The sequence below is a fragment of the Hemicordylus capensis genome, chromosome 5 (genome assembly GCF_027244095.1).
Source record: "Hemicordylus capensis ecotype Gifberg chromosome 5, rHemCap1.1.pri, whole genome shotgun sequence".
NCBI classification, from domain to species: Eukaryota; Metazoa; Chordata; class Lepidosauria; order Squamata; family Cordylidae; genus Hemicordylus; species Hemicordylus capensis.
The window spans coordinates 199,503,796-199,530,902 of NC_069661.1; the positions used below are offsets into that span (position 1 = coordinate 199,503,796).

General features: G+C 43.3%; 1 protein-coding gene across 1 annotated transcript in view; it reads left to right on the forward strand.

The window, feature by feature from the left end:
* The first annotated feature begins 3,044 nt into the window (after window positions 1–3,044).
* The window catches only part of ALX1 (ALX homeobox 1), a 52,300-nt gene continuing 28,237 nt past the window's right edge, over window positions 3,045–27,107 (forward strand). Inside the window, exons 1-3 of the mRNA XM_053256860.1 lie at window positions 3,045–3,411; window positions 9,003–9,307; window positions 23,392–23,520. Of these exons, the coding sequence (XP_053112835.1) occupies window positions 3,189–3,411; window positions 9,003–9,307; window positions 23,392–23,520 (657 nt within the window). The 5' untranslated portion in view covers window positions 3,045–3,188. The remainder of the gene's footprint in view (window positions 3,412–9,002; window positions 9,308–23,391; window positions 23,521–27,107) is intronic.

The window sequence follows — 27,107 nt, forward strand, 5'->3', positions numbered from 1 at the left end:
GGCTTTCATTTAAAAGACACCGAGCCCGCCAGGAATCCGCCGCCGCTGCACTGAGTGCGCTCTCGGATACCTTGAGTGGGCCCTGCCGCGGGCAGGCCGAGAGGCCGGAAAGATGGCCTAAGGCCTGGGCTTTTTCAGTGAGGCGCCCGGTGAAGGCCGCCGGAAGATCGCGGGCCAAGCCAAAGAGCATCTCCTCCGAAAAAGCCCTTTCAAAGCTGGAATTTGACCAGGAAATCAGAACAACCGGATCCAGTCTTCAGCTTTTAGATGACTTTTTTGGTATTGTGATCCCAAGGGCTGGGCCTCTTTCCTTCCTTCCTTCCTTCCTTCCTTCCTTCCCTAACTAGGTTTCTGTTGCCTAGTTAGGGGAATCTCATCCCGCCCCAATACATTGACTTGAAAAATAAGTGGTTTCAGTGTGAAGACCACTTTTAAGGATGTGTGTTTCGGATCTCAACTTTTACTGTCATAAAGGCTCCTTTTTAGTGTATGTGTGTGTGTGTGTGTGTGTGTGTGTGTGTGTGTGTGGTGGGGTATCTCTTTATTTTCAATGGTTCCGGACAGCGGTGACCTACATCCCCCCGCTCTGGCATAAGGGCATCTATGTGTCTGCGCCCAATGAAACCTCTAGTCAATAACAAGTCGAACTCTCATCCCCAAGGCGTCAGAATGACGTCCATCAAAAACGTTAGCCGGACAGGCAAACTCAGAAATAGCCCACCGCAATCCATCCAAGCTAAAGGCTAAAGCATCCGGTTTAGCGTTGATTTGAATTGACTTTGGAAACCGGCATTTATTGAGTGACGCACACAAGTGGCTAAAGACTCCCGAATCTCTTGCTACCTGGAGGGAATCCTGTGGACACAGGGCACAATACACCTTCTGCACAAGCGCTTCTGCACAAGTCCCATTGAAATGAACAGGCTACAATGGAGACATACCCTGGGTGGAGAATTTCTAGTTGGATTGTCTTGTATAACGCAGGATTTCTTCTGAGGAACGTTTCTATAAAACCTAGCTCCGTCTTAAAACCTAATTCATAAAACTAAAACAACTAAAAACCAAGTTGATATAGATGTGTGCATTTATGTAAGGCTATGTAATAGAACCACAGAGAGAAAACATACAATGTAGGTCCCTGCCCCAAGGAGAGTACAATGTTTCGGTTGACATTTCATTACTGTAACCTCAGTCCGGTTCCCTTAAGTGGAAGTCCTAGAAGTCCTGTCTGTAACACTAATTACTAAATCGCCAGGAGGAGGAAGAAGAGATAATGAAGAAGAATCCGACACTAAGGCAGAGTGTCGGGATGCAGGTCGCAGTGGATGGCAACATGCCAGAGATTTCAATGCCTCGGGATAGCCTCACCCCCAAGCAAAATGCTGCTTGCCCATCTTCGGCATCCACAAGACAGCCGTTGCCGAAAGTTTCTTCTGTGCAACTTTTCTTTCCCAGAAAAGGGCCGAGAATGGTTTTAAATAACTCCAACCCTTGGGAGTCTGCATTTTCCACTTACCCAATAAGCAGACAGACAGACAGACAGGCAGATCCTGAGGCCCTCCAAGCGAAAAGTGGCCTTGGTTATTTTTAACCCCCACCCGCCTCCATCCATATTTCTACAGATATCAGCGTCCAAAAGGATCAGGTCAATCTCAGCAGAGCGAAGGCATGTCGCAAGGAACCAAGCAAGGCTAGCAAACAAGACGCGACACAGGAGTTGGACACGGAGGGCGTCCCCGGAGCAGAAAGCGGCGATGGGTGGACTGACGGATATGTCGGGCGAGGCGGTGACACCGTGGCAGAAACGGGCAGTATGGAACGGGTTGCCCCCAACCAGGTTTTCTGGGAAGAAAGCACAGCAGTTAATATCGGCCAGATTATGAGGAGTGCTAGCTATGTCAGCAATAAAAACACACAATTCTGTACTGCCTTCAAGGCAAACATGTTGTGTGTCCCGTAGATGAGATTTCCTGACTGGATCGTATACGAATGCAGAAATTTTAAGTACAGTAGATTGGGTTCTGGTTTTGCTACAAAGCACTAACACGGCGGCATCACCACCACCACCACCACCACCACCACCATTATTAGTATTTTACAGGGCACCTTCCCGATCTGTGACATACTGGAAATAGAGCCTTCTATATGCACTTGAACCATATGTGCAACTTCAAAACAAAACAAAACAAAAAAGTTCTTTCCTTCCTTCCTGATCCGGCCGCACTAATAAAGATGTCAATTTACAGGTTGCGATTCTCCCTTTTCCTCCTCGAATCGCTCCGTGATCTGATCCCATAGGTGGCTCAATCGAAAACAGCGCCCTGCAAGTAAACGGGCTTAGTCTGTAGTTCGTGGCTCAACATATTAACAGGACTTGGGAGTCCTGTTGGAGCGAATAAGGTTGCAGCTAAAACCAGAAAACCAGAGGAACGGTAAGGCCGGCCATCGTGCGAACCAAAGGTGAAATTCCAACGCCGCAAACTTTCTGTCCCACTAAAACCAGCGCAACTTACTTCCAGGTGAGCTGTGTTGGACTGGAGATGCTGGCTGGAGGGCAGACCATTTGCTGGGTCCGCAATCCGATTCCGGAGGCACGGCGCAGGCAGATGCTTCCCGGCGTGGATCGGCTGCAAAGTCCGCACGCTTCTGCCTATCCAGTCAGGATCACCTTCGCCTCTCCTGGTGCGATCCGCAGGAGTCCCGCAAGGGTGGGTGGATTGCAGCATTTGCTGCGGCGTGAAGAGGGGCTTGGAAGAAAGCCCTCCAAGCTCGCTCTCTTCTTCGGGCTGCTCTCAGCGACGCTCCATGGATCCCTTTGCCTTCTCCGCGCAGCTCACACGCGGACGGAAAGAGAAGCCCCTTGGGATGGAGATGGCGATGCTGGGGGAGGGAGAGAGGGAGGGGGAGGGGGAGGGAGGGAAGCCTCTTGGCGTGCGGCAGAATCCAGGGCGAAATGTGAGTCGCTGGCGGTTGGCGAAGGACTCTTCCCAGGCCCCCCCATCCCCTCCGCCTGGCTGCTGCCCATCCGCTGTGCGGCGGCGGGGTGGAGCCAGCAGAGGTCGGAGCGCGGGGAGGTTGCGCAAGAAGCCCCCGCTGCTGCGCTTCAAGCTATAAAAGCGCCGTCGGGGGCGCCTCGCCGCGGCGGCAGCAGTAGTAGGGCGGGCGCGATCGCGGCTCCGTCGAGGACCATGGAGTTCCTGAGCGACAAGTTCGGCCTCAAGAGCCCCCCGGCGGCGGCGGGCAAGGGCGCCGACTTCTACCTGGCCTCCGGGGGCTCCTTGGAGCACGTCATGGAAGCGCTGGACGGCGGGGAGGCCTTCTACGCCAAAGGGGCAAGCAAATGCGTGGCGCAGGCCGCCTACAACCCCCACGCCAGGCTCGACAGGGCGTCCCCGGCCCGGGACGGCTCGGGTGAGTGCATAGCTGGACCGCGCAGAGAGAGAGAGAGAAAGCCTAGGATGGAGTGGGGTGGGGGGCGGGGAGCGGGGGAGAATACCAAGCTCCCTGGACCCCATTTTGAATGATTCAAGTTGAATCGCTTACTTGGAAGGATGCCCACCGCAATGGAAGACTTTACTCCCAAGTAAACGGACGGCTGTAGGCTCCGAAGCTTCCAAACGATCCGATGAGTTTGGCCTTAATATTTCCCAGGGCTGGGAAACGAACTTTTGGGTTGAAAAAGCATCCTTGGCATTTCCCCGCCACCCTAAAGTCATCTGGGGCCCGATCCACTAGAAAATCCTCCTGCCTGTTCCTTTTCCTGGGGCTTGTGCTTTCCCCGCGCCTTTGGAGTTCAGTTGGACCTGAAAAGTAGTTACGTTGTTGTGCATCAGACCTGTGGTGATACTCTAAACACTTACAGAGAGTATATTAATATTAATAATAATAATAATTTTTTTATTGATAATAATTTTATTAATAATAATCATCATAATAATAATTATTTCAATACACACCACATTATAACCAGCTCTTAAGCGAAAGCCAGCCACCGAATTGAAAAGCCTCGAAATAAATGGTTTGGCGATGAGCAATCGTGTGTGTGTGTGTGTGTGTGTGTGTGTGTGTGTGTGTGTGTGTGTGTGTAAGGCACTCAGAGGAACTTTTCTCTGCCGAGAAATATGCTCAAAACTGGAGCAGCCCCGTCGCTAACTTAGCCAAAGGCGAGGATAAGGCAGCGGAGATGCTCCTCGCTCTTTTCTTTATCGGGAAGGCTGTTATCCTCAACACACTTCGGGGCTGGAACATGCAGACAATTTGTACGGCACCTTCCCCAACTCCTTCCAGTCCCTTCGGGCAGTCGCCATGCTCAACGCCCCCCTCCCCGCGCGCCCCGCTCATTCCACAACCAGCCGGTTAGTTTGGAAGGTGCCCTCACACAGTTGCCCTTCCGGCAGCTCCGGGCCATAAGTCCGGATTCTTATTTGGGGGAGAAATCGTGCTGAGGTTCTCTTTCACCGGGCAGCTTTATAGTTGCAGCTTTATAGCCAGGTTGCCAATGATTATACTCGGAGTCGTGCCCTTAGGATCTCGGTCTTCTTGCCCACAACCGCCTTCGACCTCTTAGGAAGGAAAATCACAAAGAAGTCGCCATCTCTCCCCGCTCGTCTGCTTTAGCGCAGCGAAAGCAAATTCCCGGAAGGACTTACAGCCACGTTTGGGACGCTAAACCAAAAATGCTGCTTTATTTTTTTTGGTAAGGGGAGGGGGTGGAACAACACAAAGATTGTTCTAAGGGCCTAGGTTACCCGGAGCAGGGAGCGAAACACATCCACTTATGTTATCATTTCTATATATTAATCAGCTTCATGCATTAGATTTCCGTATATAGCCAAAGAGCGTGGTCTGTCTGTCAGACACATATACATTTCTTAATGAATCTATATTGATTTCAGCAGACAATGATACATACTTGTGCGTGTAAATAAGACAGAAAAAATAGAGACAGGAATAAGGTGGTGTAATTAATAGAATTAAATACGTTTGTTGTTTAATTGTCAGTTAACGAATCAATACAATTAACAGAAGAAAACCCCTTCTGTTTTCTTTTCCAAAAGTAGCCGTTTGGCCATGACGGGGAAAATAATCCAAAAATAACTGGGAGGGAATAGCTTTTATGACAGCCAACTACATCACAGAACGGGGAGCAAATTTCCAAGTACATGTTGTCTGTTATAGATAACATGGTGTTGTGTTTATAAGGAAAGGAGAAGTCGAAATCTCTACCTATCTGCTTGGTCAGTCAGTTACTGACATATAATATTATTTGCATATAATGCAATATGGTTTGGGGATGCACTTCACCTTGTTAGGACTCAAAGCATGCTTGAATGCAGGATTAGTAGTTTGTTCGGATCACCTCTACTTCCCCTCACTTACATTATATATGGATATTATTTCTACTAGCTCGAGCCACACTCCAGTGATGAATCCAGAGTATTTTGAATGTGGTGTCAATCGCTTTAAATCCATATACTAAGGCTGCTTTTTTGCAGATTCATCCGCCCGCCCATCCTTCCGCGCTACTAGTTTCTTACCTCTAGACTGCGGTTTTTCTGGTGTCCCCCCACCCCTTAAAGGAAAAGAATAGAGTTCGTCTCCGCGAACCTTTATACTGATCGGAAATGTTGTCTAAGTTTGCAGTAACATCGGGGGTCGGGAGGCGTTTTAAGCACCTTCCTAACCCAGCAGTAAGAAATGCTCTAGAAAACCTGAAATCCTATAAGCCCCGTTTTAAATCCAGAATACCTTAAAAGCACTCGAGGTTTCAAAGAATTCCTAGCCAATGCCCTTCCTCTTCCACAACACTGTACTAAAAACAGAGTGTGCTCAGTACGTAAGCCTTAAATTATAATTCCTTTAGTTAAGGAATACCTCTACTGAAGCGTCATCCAGTGCCCGATTACTCTGAAGGGAGTCCCACATTGTGTAAAAGGAGACTGATCCTTAGTACGTGTGTGTGTTTAGGACCGCAGCATTAGATAACCTTTTATTTGCTGTCGTGGGTCATGGCAATTATACTTCCGGGCGTTTTATTATATTAGATGGCAATTAGACTTCCGGCCGCTCCGTTTTATCCTCAGAAACGTCCGCATCCATACCCTCTCCCTGTTCCTAAAGTCCTACTTCCAAAAGAAACCCCACCGATATTTTTAGTGGAATGTATTCCGAACGCTGCTGCACCTTGGAACTGAGTTTGTTAATTGTTTCATAGGCAAACGGATTATGCCATATACAAAAGGATTATACCTTTTACACTACATTCTGGAAAAAAACCCCAACAATCCCAGATACGATCACAAGACACACAACAACAATCTCTGTCTTGTCTTTTTCTCTCTCATTCCAACTTTCTAACTTTCATCTAAGAAACAGCAGGACTCTCTCCTTGCTCTTCCATCTAAAAACCTGTTAGCTGTGGTGCCCTTTAAAGCCCACAGACCAATGAAATGTGAAATGTTTATTACGACCTCGTTTCGTTTAACGAGGCTGGAGAGCTTTCCCATTACATCGCAAATGCTAAAGCATGCCGATTAAAAAACACACACAAAAAACCAGGGTAAAGCATCCGGGGAAAAGAAGTCTGGAATATTTCTGTTTTCTAATATTTATATCTCTTAAGGCTGGATTAATTTTCTTGCCTGAAACTTTTTTTTTTTGCGTGGGCGGGGGTGGGGGGGAGTTGGAATACCAATTTTATAATATTGAGTATATTTAGTAATTTTCTTTACTCAGCATTTTCCTATCGTTTACATTGACAGTAACATTTAAAAATCATTAGCAACATTTTAGCTTTCTTTAAGCTCAAAATCTGTATTTATATTTAAAATCGAAAAACCTTAGTAATGCTACTTTTCTGTATACCATGCATAAATATATGTATAGATGTCAATCTCTAATAGGTTACGTATTTGTCCTGCCTACAGAGGTATATAGATAGACTTGTTTTGAATTATTGGAATGCTGATGTTTACCACATTTAATAATCTGAGACTGTGTAAGTGTTTTGCCGGTTAAATGCAACGTCCCACCTTTTAGTTAGAATGAAGTAAGCTATAAGTCATTTCTTTTTTATAACCTAGTCTTAAATATGATTGGGTAGTAGGTTCACTTGATTTCGAAAGGCAATTACTTCCAAGTGTGTTTTAGGTAGAAGTGAAAAAACTTTAAATACTTCTGCATGAAAGAAGCAAATTAATTGCTAGGGGTCTTAATAATATGGCCATTGGTGATAGTTTGTCATCAATTTTATATCTTGGATTTTTTTATTCAAACCAGGAGACTATAGGAAATGTATTAATAGTAACTTTCCATTGCAAGTAACAGAACGGAATATTGTTTGCAGATTCCAAATTGGCGTGCTTAAATACTTTCCCTTTATTTATAGTTTTTCTTAGTCCTGATCAGAATTAACTGTCCTAATTTACAGCCCAACTTAGACATATTTACTCAGGAGCAGATTTCACTGAAGTCAATAGAATTTGCTCTGGCTAGCAAACGGGCTTGCACCCTCACTTGGAAGCGAGCTACATAGTGATTTCAAAGGAGCATACCTTCTAGTCCGTTGTGCTGCTTTGGATTGTAGCCTGTGTCTGGTTAAAATTACACCAAATGAACAGAGCAGCGTAATGAAATTACTGAGAGTGGCAGAGACTGTTAAAACAAGCTCCAAAGGGCAGGTTGAGTGCCATCCTTTGTAAAGTTTTACTACTCTGGATGCCTGGAATCTCCCCCTACCCCCACCTGTCAAAAAAAGCGGTGGGGGGGGGGAATACCTGAACATCTTTCAAATATCTTGTAACATGCTGCATCAGTTATCCCAGAAATGTGGTATGTTTTTAAAAAGCTGGGAATATGTTTTATTCCTAGCTCAGGAGCTAAAAGAGGGAGAAAAATATTTAATCCCTATCTTGGGCAGCAAGTGTTTCCTTGAAGATAAATGGATCCTGTAATGCTGGCTGGTGCTAACTATAGGAAACAATCTGTTTGACTGAATTATGATTTTGAAGGAAACCCCTACGGTTTGCAATAATAGGAATCCTAACTGGAAATAGGCACTTGTTTTCAAGAGCATTATTTTGTGAACTGTGCAGCATCTTGCTTTCTGTTCATACTGTCATTCACAATTCCTAAGTACTTTAATATTAACATACTTCCTCTTTAATTCATTTTTCTCACATATTTCCCCCCAATAATTTTAACTGAAACTGGCTGCAAAGAAAAGTTTAACCAATTGTGTGTGATCCATCCACGTATTGTTAAATTCCATTGGTTTCAATGTCACATTGTGCTGTCCAATTCTGTTCATATTTACTTGGAAGTAAGCATCACTGTGTCTAGTAGAGCTTATTTCCTGATAAGTGTGTCTAGAAGTTTTAGTGAAAGTGCTTAAGACTACAATCCCATGGACATTACCTTAGAAGTAGATGAATCAGTGGGGCATTTTTGAGTAAAGGTGAATAGTATTGTACTGCAATGTTTAGCTGGACAGTGCCCAATATATCACTTATTTTTATCCTCAGTATTTTATTGGAGGGTCAATGGAATTCTATTTTGAGTTGGTATTCCATATTAGCCGTTTGGATTATTTGCTTTGCACCATGGCTGTGCTGGTGTCTGCTTTGTGTGTGTGTTTTAGACTGTGAGCCGTTTTGAGACAGGGAACTATATTTTTCTTATACCTCCCCCCCCTTATTTTTTTCTATGTAAATGTGCTGATAACTTTTTTTTTTGGTTGAAAAACAGTATATAAGTAGTGATGATGATGGTGTGGGGCATGGGAGACTATAAGCATGTATTCAGATGAAATTTTGCAAAGGCATTTATTCTTTTCTCAGAATATTGCTCAGAATATTCTTTTCTCAGAATATTGCTCAGAATATTCTTATTCTGTGACCCAGCCATGAAAGTTTCCTTGTCCACTGTTTCCTTTTTTTTAAAAAAAAGCTCCTAAATGTAAAACCAAACCCACCAACCCAAACTGGTTTCCTTCCTCTGTCCAGTGAGCTACGGGATTACCAAAGTTGAAGGTCAGCCACTTCACACGGAGTTGGGCAGGCCTCTGGACAACTGCAGCAGCCTTCGGATGTCTCCAGTGAAGGGGATGCAGGAGAAAGGCGAGCTGGATGAACTCGGAGATAAATGTGACAGCAATGTCTCCAGCAGTAAGAAGAGGAGGCACCGGACCACTTTTACCAGTTTGCAGCTGGAAGAGCTGGAGAAAGTGTTCCAGAAGACACATTACCCTGATGTTTATGTAAGGGAGCAGCTGGCTCTGAGGACAGAACTCACCGAGGCCAGAGTTCAGGTAGGAGCCTCTCTTCCATCCAAAACAAGCTACTCATGCTAGAAATGAAAAACTCATTAGGTTGTGAAAGCCTTTATGAATTATCCCTCTGACAAAGAAGCATGTTATGTTTATGGCCAAAGCTTGCCAGCTCACTGCATGACTTTTTTGGTAGCCCTGCTCTTCATCCACTAGGCCGTGTCAGTAGGAATCCTTTGGAACAATTATAGAGTGGATATTAAGTAGCTGCTTCGATAAGTCTTACCAACCCCCCTTGCAGGGATGTTGTATTTATCATCCCCAGATTGCTGCAGAGAGGGGAAAGCAGTGGAGAGATCATGGTTTGCCCAAGGACAAATGAGTTCACAGCAGCTGGGACAGGATTTGAACGGAGGATTTCTGTTCTGTGGTTGAGCAACTACACTATATTAAATGTAAAGTGTGATTAGGAACATAGGAAGCTGCTTTATACCAAGTCGGACCCTTGATCCTTGAGCTCATTACTGTCTAAATGGCTGTATTTAAGGGATTTTGTTTCCCCCCCGCCCCCAGTTATATTCACATGTTATATCATCATCATCATCATCATCGTCATCGTCATCATCCTTGATCTTGTTTATATACTGTAACCTAATTGCAATAAAAGAAAAGAGAAAAAAATATTATCTAAATTGACTAGTAGCAGCTTCTCCAAGGTTTCAGGCAAGAGTCTTTTTCAGCCTTACCTGGAAATGGTAGGGATTCGAACCTGAGACCTTGCACCTGTAAAGCAGATGCTCTACCACCTAGCTCATTCCCACAGCTCTCCTACACAGCCAAAATGGCACTAAAAGTGTCTTTGAATCATTCACTCCTGCACCATTTTGAAATCTTGTAAATGTGGGATAGAGAATGGCAGAGAGCCATTTTTCAGGGGAAGGTGTAGTCTAGTTACTGTAAGGAACACATTAAAATCATAGATTTAGGAAATACAAAAAATGCTGATGCATGAAAAGGAAATGGCTTCAGCCTTATCAGGCACTGATGTGCATATACTGGAGGGATCTCTTTGCATTCTGGAGTTCCTCACCATCGCAGTAAATCAACTAGTATTCTGTGTCTATGTGCTATTAGTGGCTGTGTTCCAATTGGAGTTAATTGTATCAACATAAAGGCAGGTTTTAAAAGGCAGCCCTGAACCCTTTCCTTAACAAACAGGGAATAAGCCTGACTCAAATGAAACTAGAAAACCGCAGAAGATCAGGAACAGCTCCTATATTGGCAATATAATCCTTGAACAATAATTATATTACCAATATAGGGACTATTCCTGATCTTCTACAGTCTTCTAGCCCTGAACCTTTTACCAGAAACAAACACTGGAATTGCATGTATAGAGCATTAACCTTAAAGTGACCAAAGGGGAAATCGTGTGAGACTATAGGGAGAGTGGGTAAGTGCTTGAAGTCATGGTGGCCAGGAAAGGCAGGGTATACATCCATTAAACAAATAAAATCAAATAGATAGTGCAGGATTAAAGTCTGCTGCTTTGATTTGGTGTTGATCCTGAATGGTAATAAATAATGCTCTCTAATTGTTTGGATACATATTATGATATTGTGAAAACAACAACAACAAAATGACATGCTTGCACGTCTTTGAATGCAAATCTCAATGACCAATAGTAGGGTTTCCCCACACATTACCTATTGTTTTACGTGTGCACTTTAACTGTATTCTTGAAAATATAAATTATGAACAAGACATGGCAACAAATGTGTGTACTGTACATTCATCACCAGGCCAGGATTGGTAGTCTGAATTTTGTCAAGGCTATATTAGGTGATAAACCCAGTTTGCCATTCTGAAACGTTTGAGGAGGTTGTACATTACTAATGGTTGTGGTCTTAAGTACAGTTTCTTGGAAGCAAGTCCTGTTTAAATTAGTAGAGGAATATTTATGTTTGGACCATTAGGAACTTTAAAGCGTCATACATGTTGCTAATGTTGCTTAAATGAGCCATAGCAAAAGCATAAATTAGCGTATTCGGCACTACCATTTATACAGCACTAGGCACACTTTCACACAAATTATTCAAGGTGGATGTTTTCTTACCTACGTGTTCTAACTGATTAGAAAAAATAACATTTTGTTTCATGCTGTGTAGCAGTGCTAAGAATTAAAAGAATGGCCTTATTTAATTATGATTTTCATTTCCTCTCACTCTGTTCTCAAACTTATTGAGACAGTCGCTCTCAGATTTGTAATTAAAGTGGAATCTTGTGCTGTGACCTTTTTGTTTAGAAACAATGTAAAATTCTGAAAAATAAAAAGTTTTAACATGGTGGAGAGAGAGGGAGAGAAAGAAAGGGGGGGGGGAAGCACTACTGTTCCCCATCCTAGATGGACTTCCTTACCAATCAACTCATTGATACTAGTAACACTTATTACAAATACATGTGCTATAGCAGTGTTATTCAGTGTAAGGCCGGGGGGGGGGCAGTGGCAGCCCTCATCAAGCCTAAGAGTGGCCCCATGACTAATTGTTTGTTTGACCAATGTGAAGCTTCAGCCAAAGCAGAATATTCTGCACAGACCTCTGGCACCTTGTGGATGTTCTGTGCTTTGTCCAGTGTTGGTGGAGTTCCTCTGGGGAAACAAAGCCATCTTGAGCCCCTGGGCCTGTACCATCTTGGATGGTGTGCATGGTGTGCTAGGAAGTGTAGCCCTTCCTAGCATTTTCTCCATCGAGCTCCCAGCACTGAGAAAAAATGCACAGTATTGTGCAGAGTTCAGCACAGTGGGAAATGGCTCTTGCATTGAAGTCCCGCCCACCCGCTTTTTGGCCAAAGTGACCTCGCACTGGAAAAATAGTGATGATCACTTAGCTGCCGTTTCAGGCAGCAAGTGCGCTGACATCAAGGCAAACAGATCTTGTGGCAGGGAGCAGTAGCACTTGCTTGCATATATTATGTAAATAGCATTCCAAAGTTGTAAAAGAAAGTCTTGAATTTTTTTTTAAAAAAAATGTTTTTCAAAGAATAACAAAATAAAGATATCTCAATGATTGTTCTAATTAACCAGTGCAATGTTTTAGAAATCTAAAGCAGCTATCCTAAACACATTGCTATGGAAATACATAACACGGAAATGTGTGGGATTTGCCTCCATATAAACATACTGTGGGGGTATAAAGAAGATTTGTGCTGGAACACAAGGCAGAGGTGCGGGGAGAGAACCTGGATAATGTCTTGTTTCCATTGGGTCAATGCTGCACTCCTCTGCTTCTATTAGCTCCAAGCTGGATCGCTGCCTGCTACCTAAATATATTGGCCAAGGTCCAAAGAGCTGCGTGACTCACATAAAGTTTGCTTGCAAGCCAGTGGAAGATTTAGCTGGCCCCCCAAGATCCAATCACAAACTGCTTTTGAATCTCCCCTCAGTTTCAAAAGCAGATTGCCATGTGTCAGGGTGAGAAGGGCAAACAAGCATTCCGAGCAAACCAATCCTAACGCAATCCTGGGCATGTTTGTTCAGTTCTGTGGCTCTTACTCCCAGGGAAGAGTGCGGGGGAACGCCTCCTTTCACTCCCTTGGGCTCATGGAACTATTTTAATAGTGCTTGGACGCTGGCCATTGATTTTTAAAAATGCATTTAGGAATATTTACATACCACTTTTCAACAATAAAAAATTCCCACAGCAGTTGACACAGAAAAAAGAATAAGAAGATTGTGTCACTGAAAGGCTCACAAACTACAAAGGAGACCCCAGTGGAGAACACTGTGCCTTGGATGAACAGGGGTAGTTGTTCTCCCCCTGCTAAATAAAAGAGAGCCACCACATTGTGCAAGGTGATTCTTTGCCCAGTTAGCAAGGGATTTAAAGCAAAATCCATTGCAATCTATGAGCCAAGATTAGAACTGCTCTGCACACTGACAAATGCCATAGATGATGGAGATAATGATTTGCATGTCAACGAAACCACAAAATACAATGAAATGTCCTTTGATCAGCGCTAGATAGTTTTACAGTCCAATAAAACAATGGCTAGAGTTAGCATTCAGAATTTTTTCTTTCTATGTACACTTTGCAGTGAGGAAGTAACTTGCCTAGCAAGCCAGAGGTTGCTGGTTCGAATTCCACTGGTATGTATATTCTGGTTTCCCAGAATATGGGAAACCCCTATATTGGGTGGCAGCAATATAGGAAGATGCTGAAAGGCATCATCTCACACTATGCGGGAGATGGCAGTGGTAAACCCCTCCTGTATTCTACCAAAGAAAACCACAGGGCTCTGTGGTTGCCAGGAGTCGACACCGACTCAATGGTACAACTTTACTTTACACCCTGGCGAGCCCTACTGGACCTGGGAAATCTTTCAGAACAGAACAACTTTGTAGATTTGGGGGCTATTTCTGGCTCTGGGGACAGTTTTTCGCAACTTGAAATAAGCTTGCCTTATGACATAAATGGGAACAGATATTCAAACACCAGGAGCTGAACAAAGAGGCAGTTTTGGACTTTTACTGGGGATGTCTTACCAAGATTTAATTGTGACAGAATCTGGTCCTCCTTCCTGCTGAACTAAACATAACAAACCAATATGAGGTTGAATATTCTGAGCAAGTAAAAATCACATTTAAAAAATTCACAGTTTGTACTTAAACAAACTGGAACACCAGAATATTTGGTAACTCTATGGAGTCCAGAGAACTTGTCTTCTCTTGAAAATGGTTCTATTCTTGGGGACAGAAGTATAAGTCATTTAACCATAAGTGACATTATATTTACTGTGCCTGAATTCCATGTTTTAGAAGGTTCTTTTTCTTTTGCATCTTGAAGTGGGCAAGAGGGAGTAGTTTGTCTGCGATAAAATAATCTCACACCTCTTGAGTAGAATAAAGGAATCTTAGCACAACTGAGATGCAGCTGTTGAAGTCGTATTTTCTCAGCGGCATTTTGTTTGGGGTACTCGTGCTGCACAGTTATGCTCATGATGGGTAAGGGTGGCAGAATCAGATCTATCTAGTTTGTGTGAGGTATAATAAAGAGAGAGGGAATTTACAGTTTGTATATGTTATGCGCTCTCCTTGGAACAAAATTGCCGGTTTCAATTTTTCCCCCCTGAGAATGTTTATTTTATGCTTTGTGTACACAGAGATTTCCTTGCTTATTGAACCAAATGCCCTGGATTTTTGCATTTCTGATCAGCTTACTGAGAAAGACCAAGGCAAGAAAAATGGGGATCATTCTTGCTCAGAGTGGCAACAGGATTCCATCACAATATTAAGCAATTTTCAAAGGCCTTACATCATTAGAGAGCAGCATCTGGCTAGGCCGGGATAACAAGCAGCAGATTGCTGCCTTGTTTTGTATAGGCAAATGGTTACTTTATCTTTGCCAAGAGTCAGCTTTGAGTAAATCGATGTAAACAGAAACATTTTGGGGGAGTGTCAGCGTTAAAAAATGTGGGTTTCCCCCCATCCGTTTCTTTAAATTTCAGCAAATTGTTTTATTTAGTTTAGCCAAATGATTGGCTGGATATGCTCCACACGTCTCCCTTCCTGGGCATTTAATCAAGATCCAATTTAAGTTTTTTGTCCTGCATACATGCCGAGAGAGTCAGCTTGAACCTAATTTATCGGAGTTGTTCTCTTTCCTGCTGCATGTCAGTGGAGTAATTGGCACCCAGCTTTAGGAGATTGTCAAGGACTTTTCCAATGAAAGGGCCTCATTACTAAATTCCCATAACATGTTCTTTGTGCCTCCTGTGGAGACAGCAGGAGGAGAAAAATGGTTTCTCATAGCCTTCGGCACAATAGATAATACAAATTTACCAACAAGGGGTGCAATCCTGCAATTGGTTAGGTCTGGGAAGTCCCGTTGACTTCAGTAGAAGTTCTGCATGAGTAGCTCAGGGCAGGACTGAAGCCAAGGTTCTTAAAAATTTGCTCAACAGGTAGGAATTGGTGCTGTGCTTTGATTGTTTGGGGCATTTTTCAAAACTGCCATATTAAATTTGCAGCGGGTCTATGGAAATTAAAGTTTATACCTGCTGCTTTAGGCAATATTAGGCGAGTTTCTCCGTCCTACGGAGCAAAAGCAATAACCTCCAGAAATGATTAACACTCAAATCAATTTCAGAAACATTTACGTTCCTGCTCCAATATTAGATCTGAATTAATCATTTCCTTATTGCTGCTGGTCTTTAACCACAATGCAGGGAGAGCAACATTGTTTGGGTGTTGGGCTTAATGCTGTGTAAGTTTATTTTTAGAGGTTGTGGCACTAATTATAGCAAATCTCCTGCTATTTAATATCATTAGGCTATCTTTTGATATTTGTTTATCATAAAATAAAATCAGGATCTATTTTTATTGATGGGGAAACAAGGTTGAGAGGGGTTAGAGTGGGCTTTGGGCAACCCAGACATATGATCATGACAATGTGTCTTATTATATGCTTTTGAAAATGATTGATGTAAGTATGTGGCCACCAATATAATTAAGATTCTGATGCTAGATCAATTTGTCCTAGTGTCATGACTTCTAACTTGTGGATGGAGCTACCATGAATGCTGCCCCATTAACTGCAGTGGAGAGTCCAGTCCAATGCAAACATCCGTGAATGTATGTGGAACTGCCTCTCTATGGAAGCCTAAAGGACAGACCACATGCTCAGGAGTTCCAACAATCTGCATAGGGCTGCCTCTGAAGATGGTTCAGAAGCTGTCACAACTAGTTTTAAGATGCAGCTGCCATGTTGTTAACTGGGACCTATGAACTGGACTATATAAACCGTACAATACACCAAGAGTTCTCAAACTTGGGTCTCCAGATTACAACTACAACCACCATCAGCAGCTTTTGTGGCTGGGGATAATGAGAGCTGTAGTCCAACAACATCTGAGGAACTAGGGTTGAGAACCCTTGCAAAATAGACAATTTTCCTTACTAATTTGGTTCTAGTTCCTTCTATTCAAGGCATTGCTTTTGACTTATGAAGCCCTAAGCAGCTTAGGGCTTGGATCCTTTAAGAGTTGCCTTCTTGTCCCAGATGAAGTGGCCTGAGTGCTGAGGTCGTCATTACTGGTGGTCCTGCTCCGTGCCCCTCTGCCACTGTAGGTACAGCAGATGAGTATGAGGGGCAGCAGGGCTGGCCCTAGGGGAAATAACACCTTTGATGAGGAGTGCCTTTTGGGACTCTCCCATGGGGCACTCAACAAACAAGAAGCCACCAAGCTCAGGTCGGTGCCCCCTTCAGATAGAAACCCTGGGCAATTGCCTGACTCACTCATCCCTAGGGCTGGCTCTGAGGGACAAACCTTTTGATGTTGAAGTGCCAGGGTTATAGAATGACTTTCTGGAAAAGGTTTTGGATTTGCTTTTGCTTTCCTTTTGGCAGTCAGTGGCTGGTGTTCTGTGCCATGTAAATAAAGTGTTTCTGAACTGCCCGTGCCACCGTGAACATCTAAAAACATGCCCATAGTGTTGAGGAACAGGTCTGGTGTGCTACTACTTAAAATTGTGCAATTGCACTTCTGTGACACTACTAGTATGGATATTATTTCAAGTGCAATGTAAGTGTGATTACACAGCTTTAAATAGTACACCAGCCCTGTTCTAGAACACCTCCAGCACTGTTGCAGATGCTCGTAGCAGTGTGGGAAGTTTGGAACCACCCGCATTATGCTGTGCAGAATGTTAGCAAATGGGGAAAAATATTCCTGAGTGCTTTTTGAAATGCCATGTAATTGACTGTTTTGATTGATTAAATTTTATTACAGTCCAGGACTAGAAAACAAAAACAAGAAATTGCAGGAGAATTAATACGACCTGCAGTAATTTACATTACATCAATATACAATTTTACAGTTACATTCAATCAGTACTCAAAAACCAATGCTTTTCCAGGGAATTAAATTACTGATTTAACCATTTTATTGATTGGACTATACTTCAAATGGTGTTAAGTTAGTACACTTTTTTTTTTGCTGCTGCTGCTGCGAGGTTTTAAATGGTTGTATGTTTTTTTAAAATAAATGTTGTTATTCACTTTGGTCACTTAAATGTAATCAAAACACCTGGACATGTATAAAATACGCCTGACATAGAGCCCTGGATTCAAGCAATTATGAAGAAGAAAATCCATTATTTCAGTACTTACCATTTCTATGTCAGTTATTCAGTTTTCAGGTAAATGGGCAAAATAGCTCATAGATGTTTAGAAAGAAATAGTGGACATTATTTAAAAAATATGATGTACAAGAGGACTGCAGTTTGCTAGGTCCTGATGATGTTATTGCTGCTTTTCAATAGCGATGGCATCAGAGTTCTACATAAGGCCTGTTGAAATAACTGGATGACACACAGTAGCTGGACAGTCAGTGTGAAAATGATGAATATTGCTTCTCCCCTCTTGCTACACAGTGGGAGGGGCATCTTTGTACGAAGGAAAAAAGGAGGGGCACAGTAATATCAATGGTTGGCTACATGGGCCTCCTGTGCCATTGCCTAGCCAATGGGAAAGTGAAGCCCTGTCGGCCACAAATCTGTTTCCCCAGTCTGATTTCAGCTTGGCACTTGCCTACCCTCCTGCTTCTCAGTGTTTTGGGGTGGCGTGGAATGTTTACCTTCAGACTGCATTTGCTTTGGGATTAAGCAATGGGGAAGCTTAATGAGCACCTGAGGGTATCATATGAGGGCAAAGGGGGCTTCCTTAGAGAAACCTCCCAAGATTGGTGGGTTTCACAGTGCATTTCTGGGACATGCCTGCTCTGCCCACCCAAAGCTAACAGGTTTGTGGGTTAGTGACTCAAGCAGGCCCCCCGCAACAGGTCATAGGATGGGTGGCAGTCAGTGTTCCTGCTAACAGGGATTCCCAGATATTCTTGACCACAACTCCCAGAATCCCCAGCTGCAATGGCTTTTGCTTGGGGATTATGGGAGTTGTAGTGAACAACATCTGGGAATCCCTGTTAGAGGGAACACTGGTGGCAGTGAGGAGCTGGGAGCAGTTACTGGCAACTACTCTTGTCCAAGTTCAGTCTCTGGCATCTCCAGAGCATTTTTCACACACACAACTGCCTTTACTGCGAGTTCAAAGTTGCCCCCAAAACCAACACAAAAAGTGGATTTTTTGAAAACCCCGGATAGAAACCGGGCTACACTCCAACGTGCAATGAAAAACCCGGATTGTGTGTGAAGTGCTCCCCGATCACTCACAGGGACTTCGGGGTAAATCTGGCCGATGTGTGGACACATACCCTCCATTCCGGAGCAGATGCGAGCTAAAAGCCCTGTGTGCAAGATCGCCAGGTAGGGCTGGGGAAAATGCCTGCCTCAAACCTTGGAGAGCAGCTGCCAGTCAGTGTAGACAGGACTGAACTAGATGGATCAGTGGTCTGACTTGGTAGAAGGCAGCTTCCTATGTGTGAAGCCAGGATGGAGCTTGGCCAGATGTGGGTGTGAGCAGAGCATCTGCAAAGGGCAAACCTGTCCAAAATGTGTCTTAAAGAGGCAGTTTCCCACACTGCTGATTGCACTATTCACTCCAGGGAGTTCCTTGCACCATGGGCTTTTGAGCTGATATGCTAATTCCATCGCAGATGCTTCAGTATAGCCTAATCAAGCTGTGTCCCATGTTTAAAAACAAGTGCTGTAGTCTTGCCTCTTTTCCTTGAGACTAGGCACTCATTATGTACATACCACAATGTGGATTAATATATTTGCACTGTCAGGTGGAGGATTTTTGGTGTGTCAACATTTCGGTGTTCTTGAGGCCTATCACATTTGCACTGAATGGGTAGGACAGCAACTGTGGCTGATGCTGGGGAGGCGTTAAAGCCAAAGGAGCGGCTGGTCCTTGTCATGTGATGTGGCAGGGCAGGGTCTGTTGGCTTAATGCCCATTTCAGCAGGCCTGGGCAGCCAATGGGAGAGGGTGCCAAGCCTTGCCAAAGCTGGTCATTCTCCTTCCTGCCTTGTTCAGCCTTTGGTGCTGTTTCCTCCTGCCTTCTGACAAAGCAGTATAGGGTGAGCTGGTTGACCAGGAATATTTTACTCCCTGTCCCAAATTGGCTGAGGGTTCTGTTGTTTTCTTTTTGGTCTACTCTGTACTGCTTTGGCTAGATTAGACCCAAGTAATCTAAGGTTAGCTTAGTCTGACATTGATTTTAGTGGTTGCAACAGGAGTGTCAATGTGGGGTACAGGATTGGAGAACTGGAGTGCATCCTGAGTTTGGGTTACTCTGGATCTGCCCTTCTGGGCCACTGGGCTTGGGGAAAGTGATTGCAGCCTCACGATGAAAGGCCTTTCCCTATGCTCAGGGCAATAAGGTGGCTGCAAAGAGGTCAGGAATCCCTCTGGATACCTTAAAAGGTGTGACTAGGACATTCACAAGCATGGAGCTTGGGTTGCCCTGAAGATGGTGAATAAGGCCTTCAGCACCACAGACCAGAGAGTTTCCAGTATTGGTTTTGAGTTGATTAACTAACTTGGCTCAGAGTTGCAGAAACTTTTCTAAGAATGAATAAGGTTGTGGCCTTTTATTCTCCCAACATTTGAGTCTTGCCTCGTCATTATTGCCTCAGGGGGCAAATGCCAGCACTGGGTCCAACGGTTTGCTGACTTCCAGCCAGCCATAAAAATGATACTGCAGGACCCTCAACAGCAGGGGTGTCAAACGGAGGCCCTCCAGCTGTTGTTGGCTTACAACTCCCATCATCATTAGTCACAGTGGCCAGTAGTCAGGGATGATGGAAGCTTTAGGCCAACAAGAGCTGGAAGGCTGCAGTTTGACACCCTTGCTCTACAACACTGTACTCCATGAGTATGTATGTATGTGCTCTGTCCATTTAGGTGTCTACATTAGTGCACATTTAGGGCTTGTTTGCAGATGTATTTACCACATGTACACTGGAATCTGCTTTGAGGAACACCATTGTATGCAAAGGGGAGACTTGTGCTTATAAACCCAGAGTGGACATGTATCAGGGAACCACAGTCAGGTGTGTGTGGCACACTTGCAGCATGAAATGTGAATCCACCCTTAGATACCAGCGCAATAATACACTTTTAATGGCATTTGTTTGCTGCACATAGAACAGTAGAACACGTAATTTGGATCCTGGGGTGAGTATTAGAAAACTGTTTTGAAATGGTTTCTGAAGCAACCATGGGATAATTTCTTTTGGTGTTGTGACAGGTCATGTGGCTCTTTTACTACATCACAAATAAATGGTGGGACTTGCCACATGATGACCCAATAAGGCACTTCAGACATCATGTGACATCCTGGTTAAATCTTGGTTCCATAGGACATCTTTCAGCCTTGGGTGCATGCATTCCCTGCTCCCCAACTTTGCATACATCAAAAGAATTCTACTTCCAACTGTGGTGAAACAAACCAAGATCAGCTGCGATGTCTGGACTGATCGATCTTGACTTATTCTAACCAAATTGCTTGCAATAAAATGAGGTCTGAATTCAAGGTCTGAAGTGAGTTTCAGATCTCAGTGAATTTCAAGCAATTTGGTCAAATAAGAGCATCTCCTTCTCTGTTTGTTTTCGGGAGGACCCTCAAGACTTTCCTGTTCTTGCAAGCTTTTAATTAGAAATTTAATAATTTATTTTATATGGTTGTTATCGTGTTTTATGTATTTTAACCTGTGATTTTAATGTTGGGATTTGTACACTGCCTAGAGATTTACATATCAGGCAGTATAAAAATATGATAGATAGAGAGAGAGAGAGAGAGACTGGTCAGTTCAAATATGGCTGATCTTTGTAACAAAAGCTGGAAGTAGGATTCTTCTGACTTACAAGAAGGCAGGGAAAGGAGGGAATATGTGTTCCTGAGACTTGGAGATCTTGTGTGGAACCAAGATTTAACCATGGTTCCACATAAATCTGAACCAGCCCAATAAATGAAATCTGGATTGAGCAAGGAGAGAATTGTGATCTCAGCATGTGTCAGAGCATTCAGATAGATGGTTTCTACACTCAAAGTCAACTCCTGGAGGCTTTACCATATCAGTCACAATTGTTGAGAGGCCATCTGAGAGGCCTCCTTTGTGACCATAGAATCTTGGACACAAACCGCACAAGACAATAATGTTTACATTCGGATATAATAAACTATCTTATATGAGTTAGTCCAATGGTCCAGCTCGCCCAGTACTATCTACTCTCTGACTAGCCATAGATTTCAAGAGTCTTCACCAAAGATATTTTGTAGCCCTGCAGACTGAGATTCTGTAAATTGCCATGTCAAGCACTGTTGGTGCTGCTGGGACCCATGGACTAGATCCAGAAGGACCTAGATCCAGGTACGATCTCCACTGATCTCCTAGCATTCAGGATCGTAGCAGGGATCATGGACTATATGGCAAAAATCAGTGCACTCCCACTGGGAATGGAAAGGGGAAGAAGAAGAGGGCTCACTGAAGATTTTTTGCTGAAGAGGGGAGTTGATATAATCTGAAGCTGTCCCTGATTTCAGGGATTACAACAATAAAGGAGCAAAGCATTTCCTATTCTTCCATGATACTGCCCATATTTTTATCTAGACAGAGCTTTAAGATGCTTATAAATATGTTCAACTGCTTTTGTTGGAATTATCATCAATGTTAGCAATTTAGCTTTGGAATAAATTTTAATATTCTCAGAAATCTACAGGGGGAAAACTTCAACAGGAGAAGTATGTGCAGTGGTTGTTCCAGAAAATATGGGTGTTGTACTGATGACCTTCTGTGTACTGTTTGTATAATCTAAAGCTAGCCAGCCACTGAATTTCTTTCATCCCCTGTGTTTAGAATACCCTAGTTAGAGCTACAAGGCCATGGCTGTCTTCTGAGCTTCATTGGTTGCTAGTCCAGTTCAAGGTGTTGGGACTTACCTGGAAAACCTTATGCAACTTGGGACCTGGGTCTCTAAAAGAACTCTTCGTCCCCTATCAGCCTGCTTGAACACATCCACTGATGCTATTTGTCAGGTGCCCTTGATTTCAGAAATGAGATGGAGCTGCTAGGGAGAAAACTTCCTCACCTGTAGTGACCTACTTAGGAAACTCCTTCACTAGGGAAGTTGATCTGGTTATCTATCTATCTATCTATCTATCATATTTATATACCGCCTGATATATACATCTCTAGGTGATGATATATCATTGTTTTCTTTTACGTGACAGGTTTAGAATTTCCTAATCTCTTGTGAAATGGTTTTATTACTTATTTGTTTTTATTATTTATCTTATTTTTTTATTCTGTACACTGCCCTGGTATCTTCTTTGATGAAAGAAAGGATATACTGTACATCCATAAAACAAACCTAAAAATGTCATGAGAATAGCAGATAGCATGGATGCATGAAAATCAGCTGCATTGCTTTCTGCTGAAAATTAATGGGATTAGAAGCAAAGAGGCTGGGTTTTATTCACATTCAAAGTTTGAATTCGAATAGGGATTCAGATAAGCAGAAGTTGTGAACTCTCCCCGCATCCCCCCTTCTTTTACTGGAATTCATCGCATAGGATGTGTGGATAGGGCCCTCACTCTGTGTGGTTCATTGCCTGTGGTGCTATTTTTTCTGCTGTGGTCCCTGCTTCTTTATTATCCTAAACTGGTTTGTTGTAAGAGGTTTTAGGTAGCAAATGTACCGGGTATCCATTTGGCTTTCTCTACAAAACCAGGGCTGGTTGCTATATTTGCTCAATGAGTGGGTCAGCCATGAAACCAGATTCCTTAAAAGTCCTTTTCTCATTTGTTCTATTTGTTTAACTCATAGCCCATGCCATTTCATAGTTAGAGTGGTAATAAAGGATCAACCTATATAAACCTGTACAGAATGCTACTTTCCGCTAAGTTTTCTCCAGCTTTCCAAATCAGTCCAACTGAAAAACTTACTTTCAGCATTTCTGAGAAACGTTTCAATTTGGGCTTTGTTGAATAGCCAGAAGCAGTTACTCGATAGCTGTGCAAAATCTCTCTGCATGCCCTAGCTGACCTTATCCAGCACACAGATGTTAACTTCAAGGGGACACCTTGGTCCATCTCAAAGTCTATGAAGGGACTTGGAGAAAGAGGTAGTCTCCTGGCTATTCTGATTGTTATCTTCCCTGATGCAGGTCTGGTTTCAAAACCGAAGAGCAAAGTGGAGAAAGAGAGAACGCTACGGGCAAATCCAACAAGCAAAAAGCCATTTTGCAGCCACCTATGACATATCTGTTCTACCAAGGACTGATAGCTACCCACAGGTATTTAATCTCATGAAACTTCAGTTCTTGCCCTGACTACAAAGGCCTAGCTGTACTTTTTACAGGTAGCACAGGCTCAGTGTGTTGATGCTTTTGAAATAACTCACAGTTTTAGTGATTTTCCTCCTTCACTAGAGCCACATGGGCACTCTGTGTTCACTGGGTCTTTGTGTGTACAGTCTTTCCGGTTCAGTAGATAACAGTCTTTGAGTAACTTCCTTGTTTTTGTACTCCAGCTTCCATCATCCCAGGCTTTTGATATTTGTGGCTGGGGATGATGGGAGTTGCAGTTTAAAAACAAGATGTTATCCAAGACTGCTAGAGAGCAAAGCAGTTCACATGATCAGAATTAGGGTAGGAGAAACTTCCTACCCTATTTTGGGGGTGGTGCATGCTCCTGTTGGCTGATTGCGTGTCAGTTACAACCAAGGCTGGAGGCACTGTCTGTGCTTGTCTGCTAAGCAGCAGCTGGGTCAAAGGATTTTTCTTCCTACTTCATTCAGCGGCCGGGAGCAGGGAGCAAGGGCGGAGCTATAATTGGGTGGATTGATTCAAAAAACCCAAGCCACTCACTTCCCAGGAGCCGCCTGGTTTGCTCTCCCCGCTGAACTCTCGCTGGCCTCATTCACAGCCAGCTTCATGTCATATGAAGGGGGTGTGGTTGGCACATGTGAGGGGCAACCAGGGAAAGGGGCGAACATGACCCCACTCTCCCCTAGATACGTGCTTGGGAGCAAATCATCTGAGCCAGCTGCTGCTTAGCAGATGAGCATGGACAGTGTCTCCAACCTTGGTTTTAACTCTCACACAATTAACAGATGAGAGTGCATACAGCTCTTGAATTAGGGTAGGAACTTCTCCTACCCTAATTCTCATTGTGTGAACTTTCCTAGAGTGTGGGATCAGGATAGACTCTGAGTGCAAGGAGAGCTCCCACCCACCTGATCTGGGGCTGCATGCAAATGTGTGTCCCCCCCAAATAATGAATGGGGCAGCCTCTATATGTTAGGGAGCTCAATCTGTGCACTGGAGCTCCTCCTGCTGTAAGAAGTTGAAAGATCAGGATGATTGCATCTTAGTTTGGAGTTTATTTAATTATATGGCATTTTACAATAGGCTTTCTAAATGACTGCCCTTGCAAATGCTTGAAACCCAACAAGCTGGTAAATGTCTTACACTTAACGTTGAAACTACTGTACATTTTTGTTCTTTCAATTTAATGCATTTGTTAACTATTAGGAGAAATCTAACCTCGTGTAGCATGATAAGGCAGTATTTTGAGGCCTTTTTTTGGCAGTCTGTACTATCCTGCTTGAATAAGACTCTATAAAAACAGTCATTGCAGCCAACCATCTGTTTTCTTTTTATTCCTTTCTGCGCCCAGCCGTTAATTGTATAATTTCATTTTCCCCAAAACACATTTTGGATTTTTGGAGCCTTTCATAAATGTTAGAAAGCATTGTAATCAGGGCAGTTGGCGTGTTTACACAGATAAATAATTAGCCATTGGACTACTCTGAGAAGAATGTATATAAAAAGAGAGTTTCGGGAAAACCATTTCAACTCTTTCCAACGTCCCAAAGATGAATTTTTAGTAAAATGTCAGGGGCTTTTTGTCTGGCAGGTTTACCATTTTTCTGTTTGGGCAATTTGGCTGATTCTTCTAAGGGATTTAGAGTCCTCTCACACACTGACAGTTAGCTGCCCTCAAGCAGGGGTGGTCTAAGCTATTGCAGCACCTAAGGCTGGGTGCCAACTGCCAAATGAGGCCTTGCCCCTTGCCACAGGCAGGGACCTTTCGAAACTGACCCTTGAAAGCTTTGAAAGTGGTGTTGTGAGGCAGTGAGGAGAGAAGGTTGCCACTTCAATCCTTGTGCTTCTTGCGAGTTTTGCAAGGAAAGCAAAGCAGGCGAGGGTCAATCATCTACAGCTGCTCTGATGGCAATGCCAGGAGAATCTTGCTGCCTGCTGGCATCCCCATAATTTGCCTCCTGAAGCGATCACCTCACCATGCCTCATGTAAGGACTGCCCCTGCTCTCATGCTAAAAGAGATGGTTTTGAAAGGAGCTGGTCCTCACCAGGGGCCTGGGGCAAGGCAGCATTTAGTACATTGTAATACATTATAATACACTGCGTCACCCATGAGCAGTGGCAGTGGTGGATGGCAAGATAGGAAGAGGTAGACAGTGGTGGTCATAGCTGCCTCTGCCTATCCACTACCTAAGGATTGCCTCAGTCTGCCTCATAGAGGGGCTGGCCCTGGGTGTTGGTAATGAGCCATTGTCTTTGGGATTACAAAATCAGCTTAGATATTGATCTGACTGGTTTTATGTCATAATTGTGTTATGGAACTATTGCTACTTGGTACTTTCTTCATGAGATAAATGTTGTACATATACAATGAATGGCCATAATGGTACAATTTCAAAATAAATCAGGCCACATCTAAACAGCACAGCTTCATCTTACGGGCACTGCATTCTGACTGTATATGGAATTACTTTCCATTTACTTGGTGTGAGGTCATTCTATTTATTTATTTATTTATTTATACATTTATATCCCGCTCTTCCTCCAAGGAGCCCAGAGCGGTGTACTACATTCTTGAGTTTCTCCTCACAACAACCCTGTGAAGTAGGTTAGGCTGAGAGAGAAGTGACTGGCCCAGAGTCACCCAGCTAGTCTCATGGCTGAATGGGGATTTGAACTCGGGTCTCCCTGATCCTAGTCCAGCACTCTAACTACTACACCACACTGGCTCCTGATGTGTCATGACATCTGAGCACATTCAACATTGGCTAAATGCAAAGTTGCTATTAAAGGAGCTTGACATTTGCTCCTCTGGGGCCTGCTACTACACAGGATGAGTAGAGTAGCTGCTCTGTGCTATCAAGAAGCAAGCTGTTGTCGCCATCCTCCTCCTCCTGGTTTTTGCTCATCTGATTCAGATTCTTTTCTTCTGGTTGTTGTTTCCTGTGATTCTTATTACATCGAAAATCTCTATACAGTATAAAACAATACAAATCTTATATTTTCAGCTGTTTAATTACTGTATAAATATATTCTCATATAATATTTATGAAGGCAAATACTCAATGCATGTACAATCTGTAGAAATGTGCATGGAACAATTTTTTTTATTTGTTTTGGATTCAAATCTAATTAAAAAAATTCATTCCAAATATGAATCAAATTCTAATCTGGACTGAAAATTTGATTTGAATTTGAATTAATTCAACCCTGTTTTAGCTCCTTTTTATTTTAACCAATCAAGGGGCCCGAATAGTTTTTGGAAGGTTCCAAACGGCTTTCAAACTGAATTCAAAATGCATTTTGAAAATTTGTTTTGAATTCAAAATGAATTGCCCTTTTAAGGGGTGATTTGATTTGAATTTGAATCACTCGAATCACCCAGATTCAAGTCAAATCAATTCAAATTTGAATTGATTTGCACATCCCTAACAATCTGTGCACAGTAAACATATGTGCACGTCTGTATGTACAGTTATTCAGACATTATGTTCAATACATGTACAGCATATCCTACATTTGAGGAGGCCCGTGCCCTGGTTTACATTTCATATGA